General features: G+C 37.9%; 1 protein-coding gene across 1 annotated transcript in view; it reads left to right on the plus strand.

The window, feature by feature from the left end:
- Window positions 1-25,141, plus strand: part of LOC133656434 (glutamate receptor ionotropic, NMDA 2C-like) — a 180,727-nt gene that overhangs the window by 69,098 nt on the left and 86,488 nt on the right. Inside the window, 4 exon segments of the mRNA XM_062057513.1 lie at window positions 8,442-8,630; window positions 10,843-11,183; window positions 13,711-13,825; window positions 15,364-15,575. Of these exon segments, the coding sequence (XP_061913497.1) occupies window positions 8,442-8,630; window positions 10,843-11,183; window positions 13,711-13,825; window positions 15,364-15,575 (857 nt within the window).

Below are 25,141 nucleotides of genomic sequence, written 5' to 3' on the forward strand. Positions count from 1 at the left end.
TGGGATGCATTGTCTTTAATCTCTTTTCTGATGAGTTCAATTTTCTTATTAAAGAAATTCATAAAGTCATCTGCTGAGTGGGTGGAGCTACTGGGAGGAGTCCCTTGTTGGGTTAGCGATGCTACTGTACTAAACAAAAATTTAGGATCATTTTTGTTGAGGTGGATGAGATTTGAGTAATATTTAGCTTTAGCTGAGGTAAGCATGCGTTTATAAGTTATTAAACTATCACTCCATGCTTGATGGAAAACCTCAAGTTTAGTCGTACGCCATTTGCGTTCCAGCTTTCTACATGATAATTTCTGGGCTTTAGTTTCTTCTGTAAACCATGGGGTACGCCTTTTAGGGGCCCTTTTTAGCTTTAGCGGTGCTACAATATCAATGGTGTCGCGCAGGGCGTCGTTAAAGTTGTTAGTGAGGTTATCAATAGAGCCCACATAATTTGGGAAAGGTGCCATTACTGAAGGCAGTAGGTCAGTAAGAGTCGTCGTTGTGGCAGTATTAATGTTGCGGCTGCTATAGTAGTTATTATTATTATTATTAGTTTGTTGACAATGAGTCCGAACTTCGAATTTTATAAGGTAATGATCGGACATTACTTTAGTGTACGGGAGTATCGTAACTTTAGAGGTGGTGACACCCCTGACAAGCACTAGATCTATCGTATTACCGTTGCGATGCGTGGGTTCATTTATTATTTGTGTAAGACCACAGCTATCAATTATAGTCTGGAGCGCCACGCATGGAGGGTCCGATGGGGTATTCATATGGATGTTAAAGTCTCCCATTATGATTATATTGTCGGCGTGCGTCACTAGATCAGCAACGAACTCTGAAAATTCATTGATAAAGTCCGAATAGGGCCCAGGGGGGCGGTAGATGACAGCCAGGTGGAGAGGCAGCGGTGTGACAAACCTCATAGTGAGCACCTCAAACGAGTTATATTTATTATTTAGGTCCGAGGTAAGGCTAAAGTTTTTGTTGTATATTAGTGCAACACCCCCACCCCTTTTAATGGGGCGGGCAATATGCGTTCCCGCATAGCCAGGAGGAGACGCCTCACCCAGCGCAAAAAATTCGTCTGGTTTGAGCCAGGTCTCGGCTAAACCAACGACATCAAGATTGTTGTCTCTGATGATTTCATTAACTAATAACGTTTTGGAAGACAATGACCTTATGTTTAAAAAGCCCATATTATAGGTAGTGGGCTGTTTTGAGGAGTTTTTGTTGAAAGTATCCGTAGTAGCAATATTAATAATGTTACGTTTATTATGCATAGTGCACTTTAAATAATTTCGACCATATCTAGGAATTGATATGACAGGAATTTTTAGATTGTTTGCCACCTCAGTAAAATGCATGTCCACCTCTGACGCAGAAAAAACATTATGTGAGTTGTATATTATTCTAGAAGAATTGCTATGTGTGCAGGGATTATCCAGCCTGGCGCTGGCTAGTTCTAGTTTAACAGACTCCTTATTAGCGCTTCTTTGTGGATTAGCATTTAGCTTTTTCGTTAGCCCCGCTAACAACAAAGCATTTAGCTTTGCTGTTAGCCCCGCCCGACACCCCCGCTTCTGCTTCCGAGCGCACCGCTTACGTCTCCTTCGCTGACCGTCTCCGCTGGTAGTCGACGCCGCTGCTTCAAAGGCCACTGCTGGATGTAGCTCGCGAAGAATTCCCAAGCTAGCGAGCAGGTCCATCGTATACGCATCTATCAGCCCAAAATGGCCCGATCTCTCCACATCCAGAATTGTAACACTTTTATTTGATTTATTATTGAACTTGATGCAAGTTATTTGATTTATTATTGAACTTGATGCAAGTTATAACACTTTTTTTGATTTATTATTGAACTTGATGCAAGTTATAACACTTTTGTTTTATTTATTATTGAACTTGATGCAAGTTATTTGATTTATTATTGAACTTGATGCAAGTTATAACACTTCTATTTTATTTATTATTGAAATTGATGCAAGTTATTTGATTTATTATTGAACTTGATGCAAGTTATAACACTTTTATTTGATTTATTATTGAACTTGATGCAAGTTATAACACTTTTTTTGATTTATTATTGAACTTGATGCAAGTTATATGTCAAGACTCGGTCTTTGGCGTGGTTTGCTCTCCCGTGGTGCAAAAGAATTGGAACGGACGTGGCGTGCAGGTAAAGACATAGTTTAATTATTACTATAAACTCAAACAAAAGGTACAAACAAAAGGCGCTCACAGAGGAGGTAAAAAACTTGACTAGGAAAACAAAAGGCGCGCACAATGGCGGAGAACTATGAACATTAAACAAACAAAAACTTACGTGACAAGAGATGAAACAAGAACTAACGTGACAAGGAACTGTGGACATGGCATGAATGGGTGATGTCGCCAGGACGAACAACAGAAACAGAAAAGCCTATATAGTGACATGATAAGTGAAAACAGGTGCGTGACTAACTGTGAACAGGTGCATGACATGACTGTGAAAACGTGAGACAGGTGTGTGTGAGTCCAAACGTGGAACAGGTGAAACTAATGGTTGCTATGGTTTACAAAACAAAACCAGGAAGTGAAACCAGGAACTAAGGAAGTGTCCAAAAAACAAAACAGCACATGGCCAAACAAAAACATGAACACAGACATGACATTATAACACTTTTATTTGATTTATTATTGAACTTGATGCAAGTTATTTGATTTATTATTGAACTTGATGCAAGTTATAACACTTTTTTTGATTTATTATTGAACTTGATGCAAGTTATAACACTTTTGTTTTATTTATTATTGAACTTGATGCAAGTTATTTGATTTATTATTGAACTTGATGCAAGTTATAACACTTCTATTTTATTTATTATTGAAATTGATGCAAGTTATTTGATTTATTATTGAACTTGATGCAAGTTATAACACTTTTATTTGATTTATTATTGAACTTGATGCAAGTTATAACACTTTTTTTGATTTATTATTGAACTTGATGCAAGTTATAACACTTTTGTTTTATTTATTATTGAACTTGATGCAAGTTATTTGATTTATTATTGAACTTGATGCAAGTTATAAAACTTTTATTTGATTTATTATTGAACTTGATGCAAGTTATAACACTTTTTTTGATTTATTATTGAACTTGATGCAAGTTATAACACTTTTGTTTTATTTATTATTGAACTTGATGCAAGTTATTTGATTTATTATTGAACTTGATGCAAGTTATAAAACTTTTATTTGATTTATTATTGAACTTGATGCAAGTTATTTGATTTATTATTGAACTTGATGCAAGTTATAACACTTTTTTGGATTTATTATTGAACTTGATGCAAGTTATAACACTTTTGTTTTATTTATTATTGAACTTGATGCAAGTTATTTGATTTATTATTGAACTTGATGCAAGTTATAAAACTTTTATTTGATTTATTATTGAACTTGATGCAAGTTATTTGATTTATTATTGAACTTGATGCAAGTTATAACACTTTTTTGGATTTATTATTGAACTTGATGCAAGTTATAACACTTTTGTTTTATTTATTATTGAACTTGATGCAAGTTATTTTATTTATTATTGAACTTGATGCAAGTTATTTGATTTATTATTGAACTTGATGCAAGTTATAAAACTTTTATTTGATTTATTATTGAACTTGATGCAAGTTATTTGATTTATTATTGAACTTGATACAAGTTATAACACTTTTTTTGATTTATTATTGAACTTGATGCAAGTTATAACACTTTTATTTGATTTATTATTGAACTTGATGCAAGTTATTTGATTTATTATTGAACTTGATGCAAGTTATAACACTTTTTTTGATTTATTATTGAACTTGATGCAAGTTATAACACTTTTGTTTTATTTATTATTGAACTTGATGCAAGTTATTTGATTTATTTTTGAACTTGATGCAAGTTATAACACTTCTATTTTATTTATTATTGAAATTGATGCAAGTTATTTGATTTATTATTGAACTTGATGCAAGTTATAACACTTTTTTTGATATATTATAGAACTTGATGCAAGTTATAACACTTTTGTTTTATTTATTATTGTACTTGATGCAAGTTATTTGATTTATTATTGAACTTGATGCAAGTTATTTGATTTATTATTGAACTTGATGCAAGTTATAAAACTTTTATTTGATTTATTATTGAACTTGATGCAAGTTATTTGATTTATTATTGAACTTGATACAAGTTATAACAGTTTTTTTGATTTATTATTGAACTTGATGCAAGTTATAAGACTTTTATTTGATTTATTATTGAACTTGATGCAAGTTATTTGATTTATTATTGAACTTGATGCAAGTTATAACACTTTTTTTGATTTATTATACAACTTGATGCAAGTTATAACACTTTTGTTTTATTTATTATTGTACTTGATGCAAGTTATTTGATTTATTATTAAACTTGATGCAAGTTATAACACTTTTTTTGATTTATTATAGAACTTGATGCAAGTTATAACACTTTTGTTTTATTTATTATTGTACTTGATGCAAGTTATTTTATTTATTATTGAACTTGATGCAAGTTATAACACTTTTTTTGATTTATTATAGAACTTGATGCAAGTTATAACACTTTTGTTTTATTTATTATTGTACTTGATGCAAGTTATTTTATTTATTATTGAACTTGATGCAAGTTATACCACAGCTGCACAGTTATTTAATTTATTATTGAACTTGATGTTATTTTATGTTATTGAGTTTGAATGTATACAACTTGATGTTACTTGATGTTCAATAAATTTGAAAATGGTAAACTTGGCATTAGCGTCCTGTTGGGGCGATGGGGGCAGGTGGGGCTTGAAAACTCCACCTTGTCCAAAGTGGGGGATGACAAAAAAAGTTTGAGAACCACTGACTTAATCCAAGACCTCTCAGGCCGGGCTGGTGAATGACGTACCTTGCAGATGTCAAACGCACACAGATGAGCGTCAGGATTAGACGCCATGACCTCACTGCTCTTTGGGGAATTAATGAGATCATTGGCAGGGATAGTTTTGGAATCCCTGCAAAAAAAAAACAAAGCTACTAAAATGAGTCTAACGTCTGGTTGCTAAGACGTTAGCCTAGCATATACCACACATATTATTTTTGTTTTGTTTTTTGTCAAAATATTACTTTGTTTTCTCTTGTGTTGATCGTTTTGTTACATTCTTGATGTTGTTATTTTGTTATTGAGCCACATCATTTTAAAATGGCCCACATCATTTTATGTAGTCAGCCACATCATTTTATGTACTCCGCCACATCATTTTATGTAGTCCACCACGTCATTTTATGTAGTCAGCCACATCATTTTATGTAGTACACCACATCATTTTATGTAGTCAGCCACATCATTTTATGTAGTACACCACATCATTTTATGTAGTCAGCCACATCATTTTATGTAGTCAGCCACATCATTTTATGTAGTCAGCCACATCATTTTATGTAGTCAGCCACATCATTTTATGTACTCCGCCACATCATTTTATGTAGTCCACCACATCATTTTATGTAGTCAGCCACATCATTTTATGTAGTCAGCCACATCTTTTTATGTAGTCAGCCACGTCATTTTATGTAGTCAGCCACATCATTTTATGTACTCCGCCACATCATTTTATGTAGTCCACCACATCATTTTATGTAGTCAGCCACATCATTTTATGTAGTCAGCCACATAATTTTATGTAGTCAGCCACATCATTTTATGTAGTCCACCACATAATTTTATGAAGTCCACCACATCATTTTATGTAGTCAGCCACATCATTTTATGTAGTCCACCACATCATTTTATGTAGTCAGCCACATCCTTTTATGTAGTCAGCCACATCATTTTATGTAGTCCACCACATAATTTTATGTAGTCCACCACATAATTTTATGTAGTCAGCCACATCATTTTATGTAGTCCGCCACATCATTTTATGTAGTCCACCACATCATTTTATGAAGTCCACCACATCATTTTATGTAGTCCGCCACATCATTTTATGTAGTCCGCCACATCATTTTATGTAGTCCACCACATCATGTTATGTAGTCCTCCACATCATTTTATGTAGTCCTCCACATTATTTTATGTAGTCTACCACATCATTTTATGTAGTCCACCACATCATTTTATGTGGTCTACCACGTCATTTTATGAAGTCCGCCACATCATTTTATGTAGTCAGCCACATCATTTTATGTAGTCTACCACATCATTTTATGTAGTCCACCACATCATTTTATGAAGTCCACCACATCATTTTATGTAGTCAGCCACATCATTTTATGTAGTCCACCACATCATTTTATGTAGTCAGCCACATCCTTTTATGTAGTCAGCCACATCATTTTATGTAGTCCACCACATAATTTTATGTAGTCCACCACATAATTTTATGTAGTCAGCCACATCATTTTATGTAGTCCGCCACATCATTTTATGTAGTCCACCACATCATTTTATGAAGTCCACCACATCATTTTATGTAGTCCGCCACATCATTTTATGTAGTCCGCCACATCATTTTATGTAGTCCACCACGTCATTTTATGTAGTCCACCACGTCATTTTATGTGGTCTACCACATCTTTTTATGAAGTCCGCCACATCATTTTATGTAGTCAGCCACATCATTTTATGTAGTCCACCACATCATTTTATGTAGTCCACCACGTCATTTTATGTGGTCTACCACGTCTTTTTATGAAGTCCGCCACATCATTTTATGTAGTCAGCCACATCATTTTATGTAGTCCGCCACATCATTTTATGTAGTCCGCCACATCATTTTATGTAGTCCGCCACATCATTTTATGTAGTCCACCACATCATTTTATGTAGTCCACCACATAATTTTATGTAGTCCGCCACATCATTTTATGTAGTCTACCACATCATTTTATGTAGTCAGCCACATCATTTTATGTAGTCCACCACATCATTTTAAAATGGCCCACATCATGTTATGTAGTCAGCCACATCATTTTATGTAGTCAGCCACCTCATTTTATGTAGTCAACCACATAATTTTATGTAGTCAGCCACATCATTTTATGTAGTCCACCACATCATTTTAAAATGGCCCACATCATGTTATGTAGTCAGCCACATCATTTTATGTAGTCAGCCACCTCATTTTATGTAGTCAACCACATAATTTTATGTAGTCAGCCACATCATTTTATGTAGTCCGCCACATCATTTTATGTAGTCCGCCACATCATTTTATGTAGTCAGCCACATCATTTTATGTAGTCAGCCACATCATTTTATGTAGTCCGCCACATCATTTTATGTAGTCCACCACATAATTTTATGTAGTCCACCACATCATTTTATGTAGTCCACCACATCATTTTATGTAGTCCACCACATCATTTTATGTAGTCAGCCACATCATTTCATGTAGTCCGCCACATCATTTTATGTAGTCCGCCACATCATTTTATGTAGTCAGCCACATCATTTTATGTAGTCCGCCACATCATTTTATGTAGTCCACCACATCATTTTATGTAGTCTACCACATCATTTTATGTAGTCCACCACATCATTTTATGTAGTCTACCACATCATTTTATGTAGTCAGCCACATCATTTTATGTAGTCCACCACATCATTTTATGTAGTCAGCCACATCATTTTATGTAGTCTACCACATCATTTTATGTAGTCCACCACATCATTTTATGTAGTCAGCCACATCATTTTATGTAGTCTACCACATCATTTTATGTAGTCCACCACACAGCAGTGATGTTAGGCCAAAGAACAAAATGCTAATTGCAACAATAGAAGTGGAAAAACTGCACCAAAAGTGGTAAAGTTAGCACATTTTCCAGGTTTTTCCCTGTGAGCCACCACTGTTAGCTGTGATCCACCACTGTTAGCTGTGATCCACCACTGTCAGCTGTTAGCCACCACTGTTAGCTGTGATCCACCACTGTCAGCTGTGATCCACCACTGTCAGCTGTGATCCACCACTGTCAGCTGTTAGCCACCACTGTCAGCTGTGATCCACCACTGTCAGCTGTTAGCCACCACTGTCAGCTGTGATCCACCACTGTCAGCTGTTAGCCACCACTGTTAGCTGTGATCCACCACTGTTAGCTGTGATCCACCACTGTTAGCTGTTAGCCACCACTGTCAGCTGTGATCCACCACTGTTAGCTGTGATCCACCACTGTTAGCTGTTAGCCACCACTGTTAGCTGTTAGCCACCACTGTCAGCTGTTAGCCACCACTGTTAGCTGTGATCCACCACTGTTAGCTGTGATCCACCACTGTCAGCTGTGATCCACCACTGTCAGCTGTGATCCACCACTGTCAGCTGTCATCAAAGGCTGAGGGTTGGAGGTTCCTCCGTCTTGTATTTTCTCATGTCGTTAGCATGAACTTTTGTCCTCGTTTCCCCCCCCTCTCAGCTGATGGAAGAATACGACTGGGGTGAGTTCGCCGTCATCACCAGCTTGCTTCCAGGATACGACACCTTTGTGGACATGGTGGAGTCCTACACGGACACTTCCTACTTCCTGTGGCACCTGCAGGACGTCCTGTCCATGGAAATGTCCGTCGGCGCAAACGACGCCAGAACCAGGCGCATTCTGCAGCAGGTAAGATTGGGAAGTGGGACAAGCGGTAGGAAATGGATGGATGGATGGATGGGAAGTGGTATGTGCTGTAAAAATACCATTTTAAAACAATTGTGAAGTAGTATGTGTTGTAAAAATAAAAAACATAAAATAATGAAAAAAAAGATTGTGAAGTGGTATGTGCTGTAAAAAAAAAGATTGTGTTGTAAAAATGAAAAAAACAAAATAAGATTAAGAAGTGGCATGTTGTAAAAAATTTGAAAATAAAATAAATAAGATTGGGAAGTGGCATGTGTTGTAAAAATAATAATACATAAAAATAAATAAATACAATTGGGAAGTGGTATGTGTTGTAAAAATAATAATAACAAAATGATGATTAAATAAGATTGGGAAGTGGTATGTGCTGTAAAAATAATAATACAAAAATAATAAATAAATAAGATTGGGAAGTGGTATGTGTTGTAAAAATAATAATACAAAAATAATAAATAAATAAGATTGGGAAGTGGTATGTGTTGTAAATAATAATAATAAAAACATAAAATAAATACGATTGGGGAGTGGCATGTGTTGTAAAAATCATAATTAGAAATAAAATAAATAAGATTGGGAAGTGGCATGTGTTGTAAAAATAAACATAACTAAATTGTAAATTGTAAATTAATAAGATTGGAAAGTGGTATGTGTTGTAAAAATAAAATAAAAAAGATTGGGAAGTGGTATGCGTTGTAAAAACAATAAATAATAACAAAATATTGAATAAATAATATTGGGAAATGGATGTGTTGTAAAAATAATAATACAATAATAATACATAAATAAGTTTGGGAAGTGGTATGTGTTGTAAGAATAATAATAACAAAATAAAATAAATAAGATTGGGAAGTGGTATGTGTTGTAAAAATAAAAATAAAATAAAAACAATTGTGAAGTGGTATGTGTTGTAAAAATGATAATTACAAATAAAATAAATGAGATTGGGGAGTGGCATGTGTTGTAAAAATAAACATAAATAAATAAGATTGGGAAGTGATATGTGTTGTAAAAATAATAATACAACATAAAATAAATAAGATTGGGAAGTGGCAAGTGTTGTAAAATAAACATAAATAAATAAGATTGGGAAGTGATATGTGTTGTAAAAATAATAATACAACATAAAATAAATACGATTGGGAAGTGGCATGTGTTGTAAAAATAAACATAAATAAATAAGATTGGGAAGTGATATGTGTTGTAAAAATAATAATAAAACATAAAATAAATAAGATTGGGAAGTGGCATGTGTTGTAAAAATAAACATAAATAAATAAGATTGGGAAGTGATATGTGTTGTAAAAATGATGATTAAAAATAAAAAAGATAAGATTGGGAAGTGGCATGTGTTGAAAAATAATAATACAAAAATAATAAATAAATAAGATTGGGAAGTGGTATGTTTTGTAAAAATAATAATAAATAAATGATAAATAAATAAGATTGGGAAGTGGTATGTGTTGTAAAAATAATAATAAAAAAATAAAATAAATACGATTGGGAAGTGGTATGTGTTGTAAAAATAATATTTAAAAATAAAATAAATACGATTGGGAAGTGGCATGTGTTGTAAAAATAATATTTAAAAATAAAATAAATAAGATTGGGAAGTGGCATGTGTTGTAAAAATAATATTTAAAAATAAAATAAATAAGATTGGGAACTGGCATGTGTTGTAAAAATGATAATTAAAACTAAAATAAATAAGATTGGGAAGTGGCATGTGTTGTAAAAATAAACATAACTAAATAATAAATTAATAAGACTGGGAAGTGGTATGTGTTGTAAAAATAATAATAACAAAATAATGATTAAATAAGATTGGGAAGTGGTATGCGTTGTAAAAACAATAATAAAAAAATAATGAATAAATAAGATTGGGAAATGGTATGTGTTGTAAAAATAAGAATAAAAAAATAGTAAATAAATAAGTTTGGGAAGTGGTATGTGTTGTAATAATAATAATAACAAAATAAAATAAATAAGATTGGGAAGTGGTATGTGTTGTAAAAGTAATAACAACAAAATAATAAATAAATAAGATTAGGAAGTGGTATTTGTTGTCAAAATTATAATAAAAAAAGAAAAAATAAGATTGGAAGTGGTATGTGTTGTTGTAAAAATTAAAAATAAGAAACAAAAAAAGTTTATGAAGTGGAACCAAACAGGCCAAAACTGTGTTTTTGTTCCGCAGGTGGACTCCCAGGTCCTGCTGGTCTACTGCTCCTTCGAGGAGGCCCACTTCCTGTTCCACCAGGCGACCGAGGTGGGCCTGGTGGGGCCGGGCTACATCTGGATCCTCCCCAGCCTGGCCGTGGGCAACCCCGAGATCCCGCCGCCCGCCAGCTTCCCCGTGGGCGTGATCGGCGTCATCACCGAGCAGTGGAGGAAGAGCCTGCGGCAGCGAGTCAGGGAGGGCGTGGCCATCGTCGCCAAGGGCGCCGAGAGCTTCAAGAAGCAGCGGGGCTTCATCCCCGAGGGACACGGCGACTGCAGCAAGCCCGCTAAACACTCCGCCAACAATACTCTCTTCAGGTGAGGAGGGTTTCCAAGACCTTACCTGGATAACAATACTTTGGCAAAAGTTTCACTCTTTTGACCTTTCACTGGATTTGGTCTTTTGTTGCTCAAATTCAGTATAATAAATAAATAATATATACATTCAGAATTTTTTTTTTTTACATAAAATAAATAAAACAAAATAAAATAATTTAATTCATAAAACTAAATACAATTTAAATACATTACTTTGGATTAAATCAAATTGAAAAAATTAAACTAAGTTATATTAAATTATAATTTTTTTGACCAATTCAGTGAAACAGTCTTGTATGAAACGTTTGAGCTTTTTAAATAAAATGTAAATAAAGTTTTGTGTGAAAAAAAAAAAAAAAAAAAATTACAATTAAAAAAAATTCCAACTTAGTTTTGTGTGAAAAAAAATAATACTAAAAAAAAATAATTTAAATTAAATAAAAATGTATCTGCCAATGATTGCTAAAAACATTCTAATTTAGTTTTGTGTGAAAAAATATAAAACTTAAATTAAATAAAAATGTGTCTGCCAATGATTGCTAAAAACATTCCAACTTAGTTTTGTGTGAAAAAATACAAAAAAAAAAATAAAAAAAAATTACCAATACAATTAAATAAAAATGTATCTGCCAATGAACGCTAAAAACATTCCAACTTAGTTTTGTGTGAAAAAATAATAATAAAAAACAACAACATTTAATTAAATAAAAATGTGTCTGCCAATTATTGCTAAAAACATTCCAACTTAATTTTGTGTGAAAAAAAAAAAAAAAAAAAAAAATACAATTAAATAAAATGTATCTGCCAATGAACGTTTCAAACATTCCAACTAAGTTTTGTGTGAAAAGATTTTTAAAAAAAATAAAATAAAATTAAATACAAATGTATCTGCCAATGAACGCTAAAAACATTCCAACTTAGTTGTGTGAAAAAATAATAATAATAAAAAAAAAACATTTAATTAAATAAAAATGTATCTGCCAATTATTGCTAAAAACATTCCAACTTAGTTTTGTGTGAAAAAATTAAAATAAAAAAATAAAAAATTACAATTAAATAAAAATGTATCTGCCAATGAACGCTTCAAACATTCCAACTTAGTTTTGTGTGAAAAGATTTACAAAAAATAAAAAAATGTAATTAAATAAAAATGTATCTGCCAATGAACGCTAAAAACATTCCAACTTAGTTTTGTGTGAAAAAAAATAAATAAATAATAGATACATTTAAATTAAAATTTATCTGCCAATGATTACTAAAAACATTCCAACTCAGTTTTGTGTGAAAAAATTAAAAATTACAATTAAATAAAAATGTATCTGCCAAAGAGCGCTAAAAACATTCCAACTTAGTTTTGTGTGAAAAAATAATAATAATTTTAAAAAAATAATGAAAATTAAATGAAAATGTATCTGCCAATGAATGCTAAAACATTCCAACTTAGTTTTGTGTGAAAAAAATAAAATTTAATTAAATAAAAATGTATCTGCCAATGATTGCTAAAAACATTCCAACTTAGTTTTGTGTGGAAAAAAAAAAATTGAATTAAAAAAAAAATAATTACAATTAAATAAAAATGTATCTGCCAATGAATGCTTCAAACATTCCAACTTAGTTTTGTGTGAAAAGATTAAAAAATAAAAAAAATTAAATAGAAATGTATCTGCCAATGAACGCTAAAAATATTCCAACTTAGTTTTGTGTGAATAAAATGAAATAATAATAATAATAAAAAGTATCTGCCAATGATTGCTAAAAAACATTCCAACTTAGTTTTGTGTGAAAAAGAAAAAAGAAAAAAAAGAAAAAATTACAATTAAATAAAAATGTATCTGCCAATGAACGCTTCAAACATTCCAACTTAGTTTTGTGTGAAAAAAATTAATAAATAAAATTAAATAAATCATACCTGCTAATGAACGCTAAAAACATTCCAACTTAGTTTTGTGTGAAAGAAAAAAAAAAAAAAGACAAATAAAATAAAATAAAATGTATCTCCCAATGAATGCTATGAACATTCCAACTTAGTTTTGTGTGAAACATGATGTCTGAGGCGCACTAATGAATGTTTTCACCCTTTCATTCCGCACCAATAGACAAAATGTTCATTTTTAGTGTTAGATTGTGACTATACTAGAAACATCATTATTTCACAAAAAAGGGTTTCTTTTTCACTCAACTCCTCCCCCCCTTCCACCGCATTAAACACCTCTGTGGTCTTACCTCGGACTCAAGAGTCATTTTGCGGCGCTTCTAACATGCAAATTAACCTTGATCTATAATTCAGAGGCCAATCTGTTGCCGCCATATAGCGTGCTACGCTAACAAATAGAGAAATAGCCCAATCGGAACAACACCGCCGGCCACCTATTATCCCCTAATGAGTTACTTTGAGCCAACCCGGGGGGAGGTGCAGGTGTAATTATAAAGTGATGATTGCGGCTGTATAAATGAATATGCAAATTTCTTGATTAGGAAAGAAAGAAAAAAAAAAAAGAAACTTTCTTTCCTGTGCCGTGGGATGCAGACACATGCTGAACGTGACGTGGGAGAGGAGAGACCTGTCCTTCAACAGCCAAGGCTTCCTGTCCAACCCTTCTATGGTTATCATCGCCCTGGACCGAGAGCGAGTGTGGGACAAGGTACTGCCGGCTACTCGCAAAAACGCTTGGATCGTCCGTTATAAACCCCCGACGTTTCCGAGGTTTCTCATTTCCTGACAAGACATTAGTGCGGCAGATGGTGTGCGTTCTGCTACTTGACGTTTTTATCCTCTTTATTCATCTGGCGAGCACGGATGGAGAATAGAAGTTTGTTTTTCCAGGAAACAAAGTATGACAAGATATCTTGCAGAAATGAATCAACTTCAGAGTAGTCCGTGTACAGATTGTAAAGCAGTAGACTACTACTATAATATTATTCATTATTACAAAGTAATGAGCGAGATTAGAGCTGCAGCTATCGAATATTTTAGTAGCGGTAGAAAATGGATGGAGTATTCTATCGAATATCCCGATCGATTAATCGAAAACAATCATATTTTTTAAAATTGTTTATTTTTATTTATTTTTTTGGTCCTGTCCAGCGTCTCAGGCAAATCATATAGTTGATGTAGATGCCCATATAGGCTGTACAGATTTACTTTACAAAAGAGAAGTGTGGGATACTTCTCTTGTCACCTTATTTGTATTTGACTTTATTAAATGTATTTATTTTTGTATTTTTAATATTTTTTTTATTTTTTTTAAAATTTTATTTAATTTTTTTTTTTTTTTGTCCTGTCCAGCTTCTCAGGCAAATCATATAGTTGATGTAAATGCCCATATCGGCTGTACCAATTTACTTTACAAAAGAGAAGTGTGGGATACTTCTCTTGTTGCCTTATTTGTATTTTGACTTTATTAAATGTATTTATTTTTTAAATTATTTTTTATATATATATATATTTTTTAATTTTATTTATTCATTTATTTATTTATTTATTTATTTATTTATTTTTATTTTTTTATTTATTTATTTTTTGTCCTGTCCAGCTTCTCAGGCAAATCATATAGTTGATGTAGATGCCCGTATCGGCTGTACCAATTTACTTTACAAAAGAGAAGTGTGGGATACTTCTCTTGTTGCCTTATTTGTATTTTGACTTTATTAAATGTATTTATTTTTTAAATTATTTTTTATATATATATATATATATTAAATTTTATTTATTTATTTATTTATTTATTTATTTATTTATTTATTTATTTATTTTTTGTCCTGTCCAGCTTCTCTGGCAAATCATATAGTTGATGTAGATGCCCATATCGGCTGTACAAATTTACTTTAAAAAAGAGAAGTGTGGGATACTTCTCTTGTTGCCTTATTTGTATTTTGACTTTATTAAATGTATTTATTTTTTTTAATTTAAGCAATATATTTTGCTTAATTAAGGTTTAATTATACATGTTAAGATGTGCCCTCAATTATCGCGTTTGGCCTAATTGTCTTTTATTTCCTAAAAGCCCGTTTTCATTATTGAAGGCTGACACGCACAGCTTAAAAAGGTAAAGCTAAAGTACCAATGATTGTCACACACACACACACAGCTGAAATGCGTCCGTGGTTGATTGTGCCCCCCAAAGGGACAAGCGGTAGAAAATGGATTCATTGCTTCATGATCCACTCTGTCCTCCCCCAGGTGGGCACCTACTCTCGGGACATCCTGCAGGTGCGCTACCCCGTCTGGCCTCGCTACGGCAACTTCCTGGAACATGTGACTGATGACCGCCACCTGACTGTGGCTACGCTGGAGGAACATCCCTTTGTCATCGTGGAGAATGTAGACCCTGGTACTGGAACCTGTGTCCGCAACACTGTGCCTTGTAGGCGCCAGTCCAACCACACCGAGAGGTACACCGCCGACATTTTGTGCCCTTCCTCACTGTGTCAAACGTACACCTGCGCCATTTTGTGCCCTTCCTCACTGTGTCACACGTACACCTGCGCCATTTTGTGCCCTTCCTCACTGTGTCAAACGTACGCCTCCGCCATTTTGTGCCCTTCCTCACTGTGTCAAACGTACGCCTCTGCCATTTTGTGCCCTTCCTCACTGTGTCACACGTACGCCTGCGCCATTTTGTGCCCGTCCTCACTGTGTCAAAAGTACGCCTCCGCTATTTTGTGCCCTTCCTCACTGTGTCATACATACGCCTCCGCCATTTTGTGCCCTTCCTCACTATTTCAGAGGTACCCCTGGGCCATTTTGTGCCTGTCCTCACTGTGTCAGATGTACGCCTCTGCCATTTTGTGCCCTTCCTCACTGTGTGACATGTACGCCTGCGCCATTTTGTGCCCTTCCTCACTGTGTCACACGTAAGCCTCTGCCATTTTGTGCCCTTCCTCACTGTGTCAGAGGTACGCCTGCGCCATTTTGTGCCCTTCCTCACTGTGTCACACGTAAGCCTCTGCCATTTTGTGCCCTTCCTCACTGCGTCAGAGGTACGCCTGCGCCATTTTGTGCCCTTCCTCACTCTGTCCGCAGTACGCCGGCGCCATTTTGTGCCCTTCCTCACTGTGTCAGATGTACGCCTGCGCCATTTTGTGCCCTTCCTCATTGTGTCAGACATTTTGTACCCGTCCCCACTGTGTCAGCGGTACGCCGGCGCCATTTTGTGCCCTTTCTCACTGTGTAACACGTAGGCCTCCGCCATCTTGTGCCCTTCCTCATTGTGTCACACATACGCCTGCGCCATTTTGTGCCCTTTCTCATTGTGTCAGACATTTTGTGCCCTTCCCCACTGTGTCAGCAGTACGCCGGCGCCATTTTGTGCCCTTCCCCACTGTGTCAGCGGTATGCCGGCGCCATTTTGTGCCCTTCCTCACTGTGTCACACGTACGCCGGCGCCATTTTGTGCCCTTCCTCACTGTGTCAGATGTACGCCTATGCCATTTTGTGCCCTTCCTCATTGTGTCAGACATTTTGTGCCCTTCCCCACTGTGTCGCGGTACGCCGGCGCCATTTTGTGCCCTTCCTCACTGTCACACGTACGCCTTCGCCATTTTGTGCCCTCCCTCACTGTGTCAGACGTACGCCTCCGCCATCTTGTGCCCTTCCTCATTGTGTCGCACGTACGCCCGCGCCATTTTGTGCCCTTTCTCATTGTGTCAGACATTTTGTGCCCTTCCCCACTGTGTCAGCAGTACGCCGGCGCCATTTTGTGCCCTTCCCCACTGTGTCAGCGGTACGCCGGCGCCATTTTGTGCCCTTCCCCACTGTGTCACACGTACGCCTGCGCCATTTTGTGCCCTTCTTCATTCTGTGCCCTTCCCCACTGTGTCAGACGTACGCTGGCGCCATTTTGTGCCCTTCCTCGCTGTGTCAGACGTACGCTGGCGCCATTTTGTGCCCTTCCTCACTGTGTCACACGTACGCCTGCGCCATTTTGTGCCCTTTTTTCATTGTGTCAGACATTTTGTGCCCTTCCCCACTGCGTCAGCGGTACGCCGGCGCCATTGTGTGCCCTTCCTCACTGTGTAACACGTAAGCCTCCGCCATTTTGCGCCCTTCCTCACTGTGTAGAGGTAAGGCCATTTTGTGCCCTGCCTCACTGTGTAGAGGTACGCCGGTGCCACTTCGTGTAACAAAGGTACGCCGGGGCCATTTTGTGCCCTTCCTGACTGTGTCGTGCTGACATCCTTGTGAGTCATCATCGCTGAGATAAAGAATTAGTTTTTTTCGGGGCTGCTCGCAAGGTCAAGAGCGAGCTGTCGTGCTGACTTGTTTGTTTCGCTGATCAAAAAGCTCGCGAGCCCAAGCTAAATTTGGCAATTTTATGCAAAGCGTGTGCTCTCCTCTCTCTCCTTTTGGAGAACGACGCCTTCTTCAGTCGCTTTCGTGACCGCACTGTCGGCAGCTGTTTCCTGTCCGCACCTTTTTTTTTTTTGCCGACTTACAGAAAAAAAAACACTTTGTGTTTGGCACAAATCTGGATAAAGTTGCTTTTTTTTGTTTACGTTTCTATTTTGAATACACTTTTCCTTCATTTCTCAGTGAATATTCAGTGCTGGCTCACAATCGGAGCGTTGTTGTGCTGTTCTACAAACCCCGTTTTCATATGAGTTGGGAAATTGTGTTAGATGTAAATATAAACGGAATACAATGATTTGCAAATCCTTTTCAAGCCATATTCAGTTGAATGCACTACAAAGACAACATATTTAATGTTCAAACTCATAAACTTTATTTTTTTTTTGCAAATAATAATGAACTTAGAATTTCATGGCTGCAACACGTGCCAAAGTAGTTGGGAAAGGGCACGTTCACCACTGTGTTACATGGCCTTTCCTTTTAACAACACTCAGTAAACGTTTGGGAACTGAGGAGACACATTTTTGAAGCTTCTCAGGTGGAATTCTTTCCCATTCTTGCTTGATGTACAGCTTAAGTTGTTCAACAGTCCGGGGGTCTCCCTTGTGCTATTTAAGGCTTCATAATGCACCACACATTTTCAATGGGAGACAGGTCTGGACTACAGGCAGGCCAGTCTAGTACCCGCACTCTTTTACTATGTAGCCACGTTGATGTAACACGTGGCTTGGCATTGTCTTGCTGAAATAAGCAGGGGCGTCCATGGTAACGTTGCTTGGATGGCAACATATGTTGCTCCAAAAGCTGTATGTACCTTTCAGCATTAATGGCGCCTTCACAGATGTGTACGTTACCCATGTCTTGGGCACTAATACACCCCCATACCATCACACATGCTGCCTTTTACACTTTGCGCCTAGAACAATCCGGATGGTTCTTTTCCTCTTTGACACGACGTCCACAGTTTCCAAAAACAATTTGAAATGTGGACTCGACAGCGTTTCTGGGTGTTGTTGATAAACGGTTTTCGCCTTGAATAGGAGAGTTTTAACTTGCACTTACGGATGTAGCGACCAACTGTAGTTACTGACAGTGGGTTTCTGAGGTGTTCCTGAGCCCATGTGGTGATATCCTTTACACACTGATGTCGCTTGTTGATGCAGTACAGCCTGAGGGATCGAAGTTCACGGGCTTAGCTGCTTACGTGCAGTGATTTCTCCAGATTCTCTGAACCCTTTGATGATATTACGGAGCGTAGATGGTGAAATCCCTAAATTCCTTGCAATAGCTGCTTGAGAAAGGTTTTTCTTAAACTGTTCAACAATTTGCTCAGGCATTTGTTGCGCAATTTGGATTTTGAGTCATAATTCCTATCGAATAATATCACCGGGTGAAGCATTTTCTAAAAAAGGCCACAAGAGTCGATTGCTGATATCGTATCGGAGCAATATGTGAAGTGAAGTGAATTATATAGCGCTTTTCTCTAGCGACTCAAAGTGCTTTTACATAGCGAAACCCAATATCCAAGTTACATTTAAACCAGTGTGGGTAAAGTGTCTTGCCCAAGGACACAACGGCAGTGACTAGGATGGCGGAAGTGGGGATCGAACCCGGAACCCTCACGTTGCTGCCACGGCCACTCTACCAACCGAGCTATACCGCCCCAATATCGGTATCGGCCAATAAGCCAAGCTAATAAACAGCACACACTAGGTTCCGTCCCGCGCCCATGAGATGTGGCACTATTCCTATAGTTGGCTATAAAGGAGCTATAAATACAGCGTCATGTGATGGAGCGTCGCCGCGCTTATTGACGAGCGAGTCCAAATGCCAGCTGTCTGATATGCTAAATATCATCCCGCATCGAGCGCCGGGTCTCGCACATACGCACACTGCACACCATTAATTCCAGGGATGTATGGTGAGGTGTGCACTCTATATATGTCACATTGATTGTCGCTTAGTGGCTCCAACTCGGCCCGGCTGTGTCTGTCCCGCTCTGGCTACCAGGTCCCGCTTGGAGCCACTAAAGCTGTCTCATGGCCGTGTTACTCTCCGCCTCGTGGTGGGGGGGCTGCATGAGTGCTGCCGGCACCGGGGGAGCCGCGGTTCGTCAGGGGCGAACGTGGCTGTAGTTGCAGCCGGGTGTTGTGCTCTCCCTTTTATGCAATCGTCTAATTTACGGGTCTAATTCAAGGCCCACGTCGTTTATGTGGTCCGTCACGTCATCGACCTGGCCCGCCACATCATTCATTGTGGCCTGCCACCTCATTTAATGTGGTCTGTCACCTCATTATTGTGGATATCCGTGCAATTCAATGTGGTCTGCCACCTCATTTAATGTGGTCCGTCACGTCATTTAACGTGCTCCGTCACATCATTAAGGTGGCCTGCCGTGTCATCTAATGTGGGCAATCACATAATTTAATGTGGCCTGCCACATCGTTCAATGTGGCTTGCCACATCATTTAATGTGGTCTGTCACCTCATTAATGTGGACCGCCATGCAATTCAATGTGGCCTGCCACATCATTTAATGTGGTCTGTCACCTCATTAATGTGGACCGCCATGCAATTCAATGTGGTCTGCCACATCGTTTAATGTGGTCCGTCACGTCATTTAACGTGCTCCGTCACATCATTAAAGTGGCCTGCCGTGTCATCTAATGTGGGCAATCACATAATTTAACGTGGCCTGCCACATCGTTCAATGTGGCTTGCCACATCATTTAAAGTGGTCTGTCACCTCATTAATGTGGACCGCCATGCAATTCCATGTGGCCTGCCACATCATTTAACGTGGTCTGTCACCTCATTAATGTGGACCGCCATGCAATTCAATGTGGTCTGCCACATCGTTTAATGTGGTCCGTCACGTCATTTAACGTGCTCCGTCACATCATTAAAGTGGCCTGCCGTGTCATCTAATGTGGGCAATCACTTAATTTAATGTGGCCTGCCATATCGTTCAATGTGGCTTGCCACATCATTTAAAGTGGTCTGTCACCTCATTAATGTGGACCGCCATGCAATTCAATGTGGTCTGCCACATCATTTAACGTGGTCCGTCTCGTCATTTAAAGTGGCTCGCCATGTCATTAAAAGTGGTCTGCGATGTAATCTAAAGTGGTCTGTCACATCATTTAATGTGGTCCGTCTCGTCATTTAGTGGCTCGCCATGTCATTAAAAGTGGTCTGCGATGTAATCTAAAGTGGTCTGTCACATCATTTAATGTGGTCAGTCACTTCATTAAAGTGGCCTGTCATTTCATTTAAAGTGGTCTATCACATCATTTAATGTGGTCCGTCACTTCGTTAATGTGCCCTGCTATGTCATTTAAGGTGGTCAGTCACATCATTTAATGTAGCCGATTACGTCATTTAATGTGGTCCGCCATGTCATCAAAATTGGTCTGTCACATCATTTAATGTGGTCAATCACATCCTTTGATGTGGTCTGTCACCTCATTAATGTGGACCGCCATGCAATTCAATGTGGTCCATCTCGTCATTTAAAGTGGCCCGCCATGTCATTAAAAGTGCCCTGCTATGTCATTTAATGTGGTCTGTCACTTCGTTAAAGTGGCCTGCCATGTCATTTAATGTGGTCGATCACAGAATTTAATGTGGTCGATCACATAATTTAAAGTGGCACGCCATGTCATTTAAAGTGGTATGTCACCTCATTAATGCGGGCCGCAACGCAATTCAATGTGGTCTGCCACATCATTTAAAGGGGTCCGTCACGTCATTTAAAGTGGCCCGCCATGTCATTAAGAGTGGTCTGCGATGTAATTTAAAGTGTTCTGTCACATAATTTAAAGTGGTCAGTCACTTCATTAAGGTGGCCTGTCATGTCATTTAAAGTGCTTTATCACATAATTTAATTTGGTCTGTCACTTCGTTAATGTGCCCTACTATGTCATTCAATGTGGTCTGCCACATCATTTATTGTGGCCCGTCTCGTCATTTAAAGTGGCCCGCCATGTCATTAAGAGTGGTCTGCGATGTAATTTAAAGTGGTTTGTCACATCATTTAACGTGGTCAGTCACGTCATTAATGTGGCTTGTCATGTCATTTCAAGTGGTCTATCACATCATTTAATGTGGTCCGTCACTTCGTTAAAGTGGCCTGCCATGTCATTTAAAGTGGCCTGTCACATCATTTAATGTAGTCGATCACGCCATTTAAAGTGGCCCGCCATGTCATTTAAATTGGTCTGTCACATCATTTACTGTGGTCGATCACGTCATTTAAAGTGGCCCGCCATATCATTTAAAGTGGTATGCGATGTCATTTAACGTGGTCTGTCACATCATTTGATGTGATCCGTCACATCATTTGATGTGATCCGTCACTTCATTAATGTGGCCTGTCATGTCATTTAAAGTGGTCTGTCCCATCACTTAATGTGGTCGATCACGTCATTAATGTGGCCCGCCATGTCATTTAAAGTGGTCTGTCCCATCACTTAATGTGGTCGATCACGTCATAAATGTGGCCCGCCATGTCATTTAAATTGGTCTGTCCCATCACTTAATGTGGTCGATCACGTCATAAATGTGGCCCGCTCTGTCATTTAAAGTGGTCCGTCACATCACTTAATGTGGTCGATCACGTCATAAATGTGGCCCGCCATGTCATTTAAAGTGGTCCGTCACATCATTTAACGTGGTCCGTCACTTCGTTAATTATGTGGTCTGTCACCTCATCTATGTGGCGCGCCATATTACTCAATGTGGTCTGCCACATCATTTAATGTGGTCCGTCACGTCATCTATGTGGCCCACCAAACCATTCAATGTGACCTACCACTTCATTTGACGTGGTCCGTCACATCATTTAATGTGATTTGCCGCGTCATTAAATGTGCTCTGTCATGTCATCTATGTGGCCCACCATACCATTCAATGTGGCCTACAACTTCCTCTGATCTGGTCCTTCACGTCATTTATTGTGGCCCGCCATGTCATTCATTATGTTTCATCATGTCATTTAAAGTGGCCCGCCATGTCATTCATTATGTTTCATCATGTCATTTCAAGTGGCCCGCCATGTCATTCATTATGTTTCTTCATGTCATTTAAAGTAGCCCGCCATGTCATTCATTATGTTTCATCATGTCATTTAAAGTGGCCCGCCATGTCATTCATTATGTTTCATCATGTCATTTAAAGTGGTCTGCCATGTCATTTATTATGTTTCATCATGTCATTTAAAGTGACCCACCATGTCATTCAGTATGTTTCATCATGTCATTTAAAGTGGCCCACCATGTCATTCATTATGTTTCATCATGTCATTTAAAGTGGCCCGCCACGTCATTCATTATGTTTCACCATGTCATTTAAATTGGCCCGCCACGTCATTCATTATGTTTCATCATGTCATTTAAAGTGGCCCGCCATGTCATTCATTATGTTTCATCATGTCATTTAAAGTGGCCCGCCACGTCATTCATTATGTTTCATCATGTCATTTAAAGTGATCTGTCACGTCATTTAATGTGGTCCGTCACTTCATTTAAAGTGGCCCGCCATGTCATTTAAATTGGTCTGTCACATCATTTACTATGGTCGATCACATCATTTAAAGTGGCCCGCCATGTCATTCATTATGTTTCATCATGTCATTTAAAGTAGCCCGCCATGTCATTCATTATGTTTCATCATGTCATTTAAAGTGGCCCGCCATGTCATTCATTATGTTTCATCATGTCATTTAAAATGGCCCGCCATGTCATTCATTATGTTTCATCATGTCATTTAAAGTGGCCCGCCATGTCACTCATTATGTTTCATCATGTCATTTAAAGTGGCCCGCCATGTCATTCATTATGTTTCATCATGTCATTTAAAGTGGCCCGCCATATCATTCATTATGTTTCATCATGTCATTTAAAATGGCCCGCCATGTCATTCATTATGTTTCACCATGTCATTTAAATTGGCCCGCCACGTCATTCATTATGTTTCATCATGTCATTTAAAGTGGCCCGCCACGTCATTCATTATGTTTCATCATGTCATTTAAAGTGATCTGTCACGTCATTTAATGTGGTCCGTCACTTCATTTAAAGTGGCCCGCCATGTCATTTAAATTGGTCTGTCACATCATTTACTATGGTCGATCACATCATTTAAAGTGGCCCGCCATGTCATTCATTATGTTTCATCATGTCATTTCAAGTGGCCCGCCATGTCATTCATTATGTTTCATCATGTCATTTAAAGTGGCCCGCCATGTCATTCATTATGTTTCATCATGTCATTTAAATTGGCCCGCCATGTCATTCATTATGTTTCATCATGTCATTTAAAGTGGCCCGCCATGTCATTCATTATGTTTCATCATGTCATTTAAAGTGGCCCGCCATGTCATTCATTATGTTTCATCATGTCATTTAAAGTGGCCCGCCCCCAGTAGAAAGGAGTTTGACACCCCCGATGTAGTTGGTTCGGTTCACCATCATCGTCCATTCCTGCCCTCGTTCTGCCTTTTTTCAACCCAAGCTGCCGTCCATACATCCCATAATATGATTGGTCACACGCTCACGCCGCATTGTGGCCGTTTTGGCAAGGAACACACGCACGGCTGTTACAATCCTCACTCATCGACCCGTGTGTGTGTGTGTGTGTGTGTGTGTGTGTGTGTGTGTGTGTGTAATGCAATGTGCATAATTATGCCAGGTGGCCCGCCTCTCGCCGCCACTAATTGGTTCCGCGACTGTCAGAGCTCGTGCCACAAACTCCAACATGTGAAAACACGTGAGGGCCAATTTAACACTTGACTTGTTTTTTCTTTCTTTCTATTTTCCAATAAATCAATTAGTAGTCATTCTTCCCTCCTCCTCTGGGTGGATGAGACCACACCAGACAAGAACGTGCTTTATAAACACCTCCCGCATAATTGGGATTTGTTATACGAGTTGGGAAATTGTGTTAGATGTAAATATAAACGGAATACAATGATTTGCGAATCATTTTCAACCCATATTCAGTTGAATATGCTACAAAGACAACATATTTGATGTTCAAGAAAAACCTTTCTCAACCAGCTATTGCAAGGAATTTAGGGATTTCACCATCTACGCTCCGTAATACCATCAAAGGGTTCAGGGAATCTGGAGAAATCACTGCACGTAAGCAGCTAAGCCCGTGATCTGCCATCCCTCAGGCTGTACTGCATCAACAAGCGACATCGGTGTGTAAAGGATATCACCACATGGGCTCAGGAACACCTCAGAAACCCACTCTCAGTAACTACAGTTGGTCGCTACATCCGTAAGTGAAAGTTAAAACTCTCCTACGCAAGGCGAAAACCGTTTATCAACAACACCCGGAAACGCCGTCGGCTTCGCTGGGCCTGAGCTCGTCTAAGATGGACTGATGCAAAGTGGAAAAGTGTTCTGTGGTCTGACGAGTCCACGTTTCAAATTGTTTTTGGAAACTGTGGACGTCGTGTCCTCCGGACCAAAGAGGAAAACCCTAATTATATGATCCCCCCCACAACCCTAAGAGGGACAAACGGTAGAAAATGGATGGATGGATCAATGCATAATTAATATAGAAAATACATAATCACAAAATCAAAGATGTTTATTTTTTA

Source organism: Entelurus aequoreus, linkage group LG08 (genome assembly GCF_033978785.1).
Source record: "Entelurus aequoreus isolate RoL-2023_Sb linkage group LG08, RoL_Eaeq_v1.1, whole genome shotgun sequence".
In the NCBI taxonomy this organism is placed as follows: domain Eukaryota; kingdom Metazoa; phylum Chordata; class Actinopteri; order Syngnathiformes; family Syngnathidae; genus Entelurus; species Entelurus aequoreus.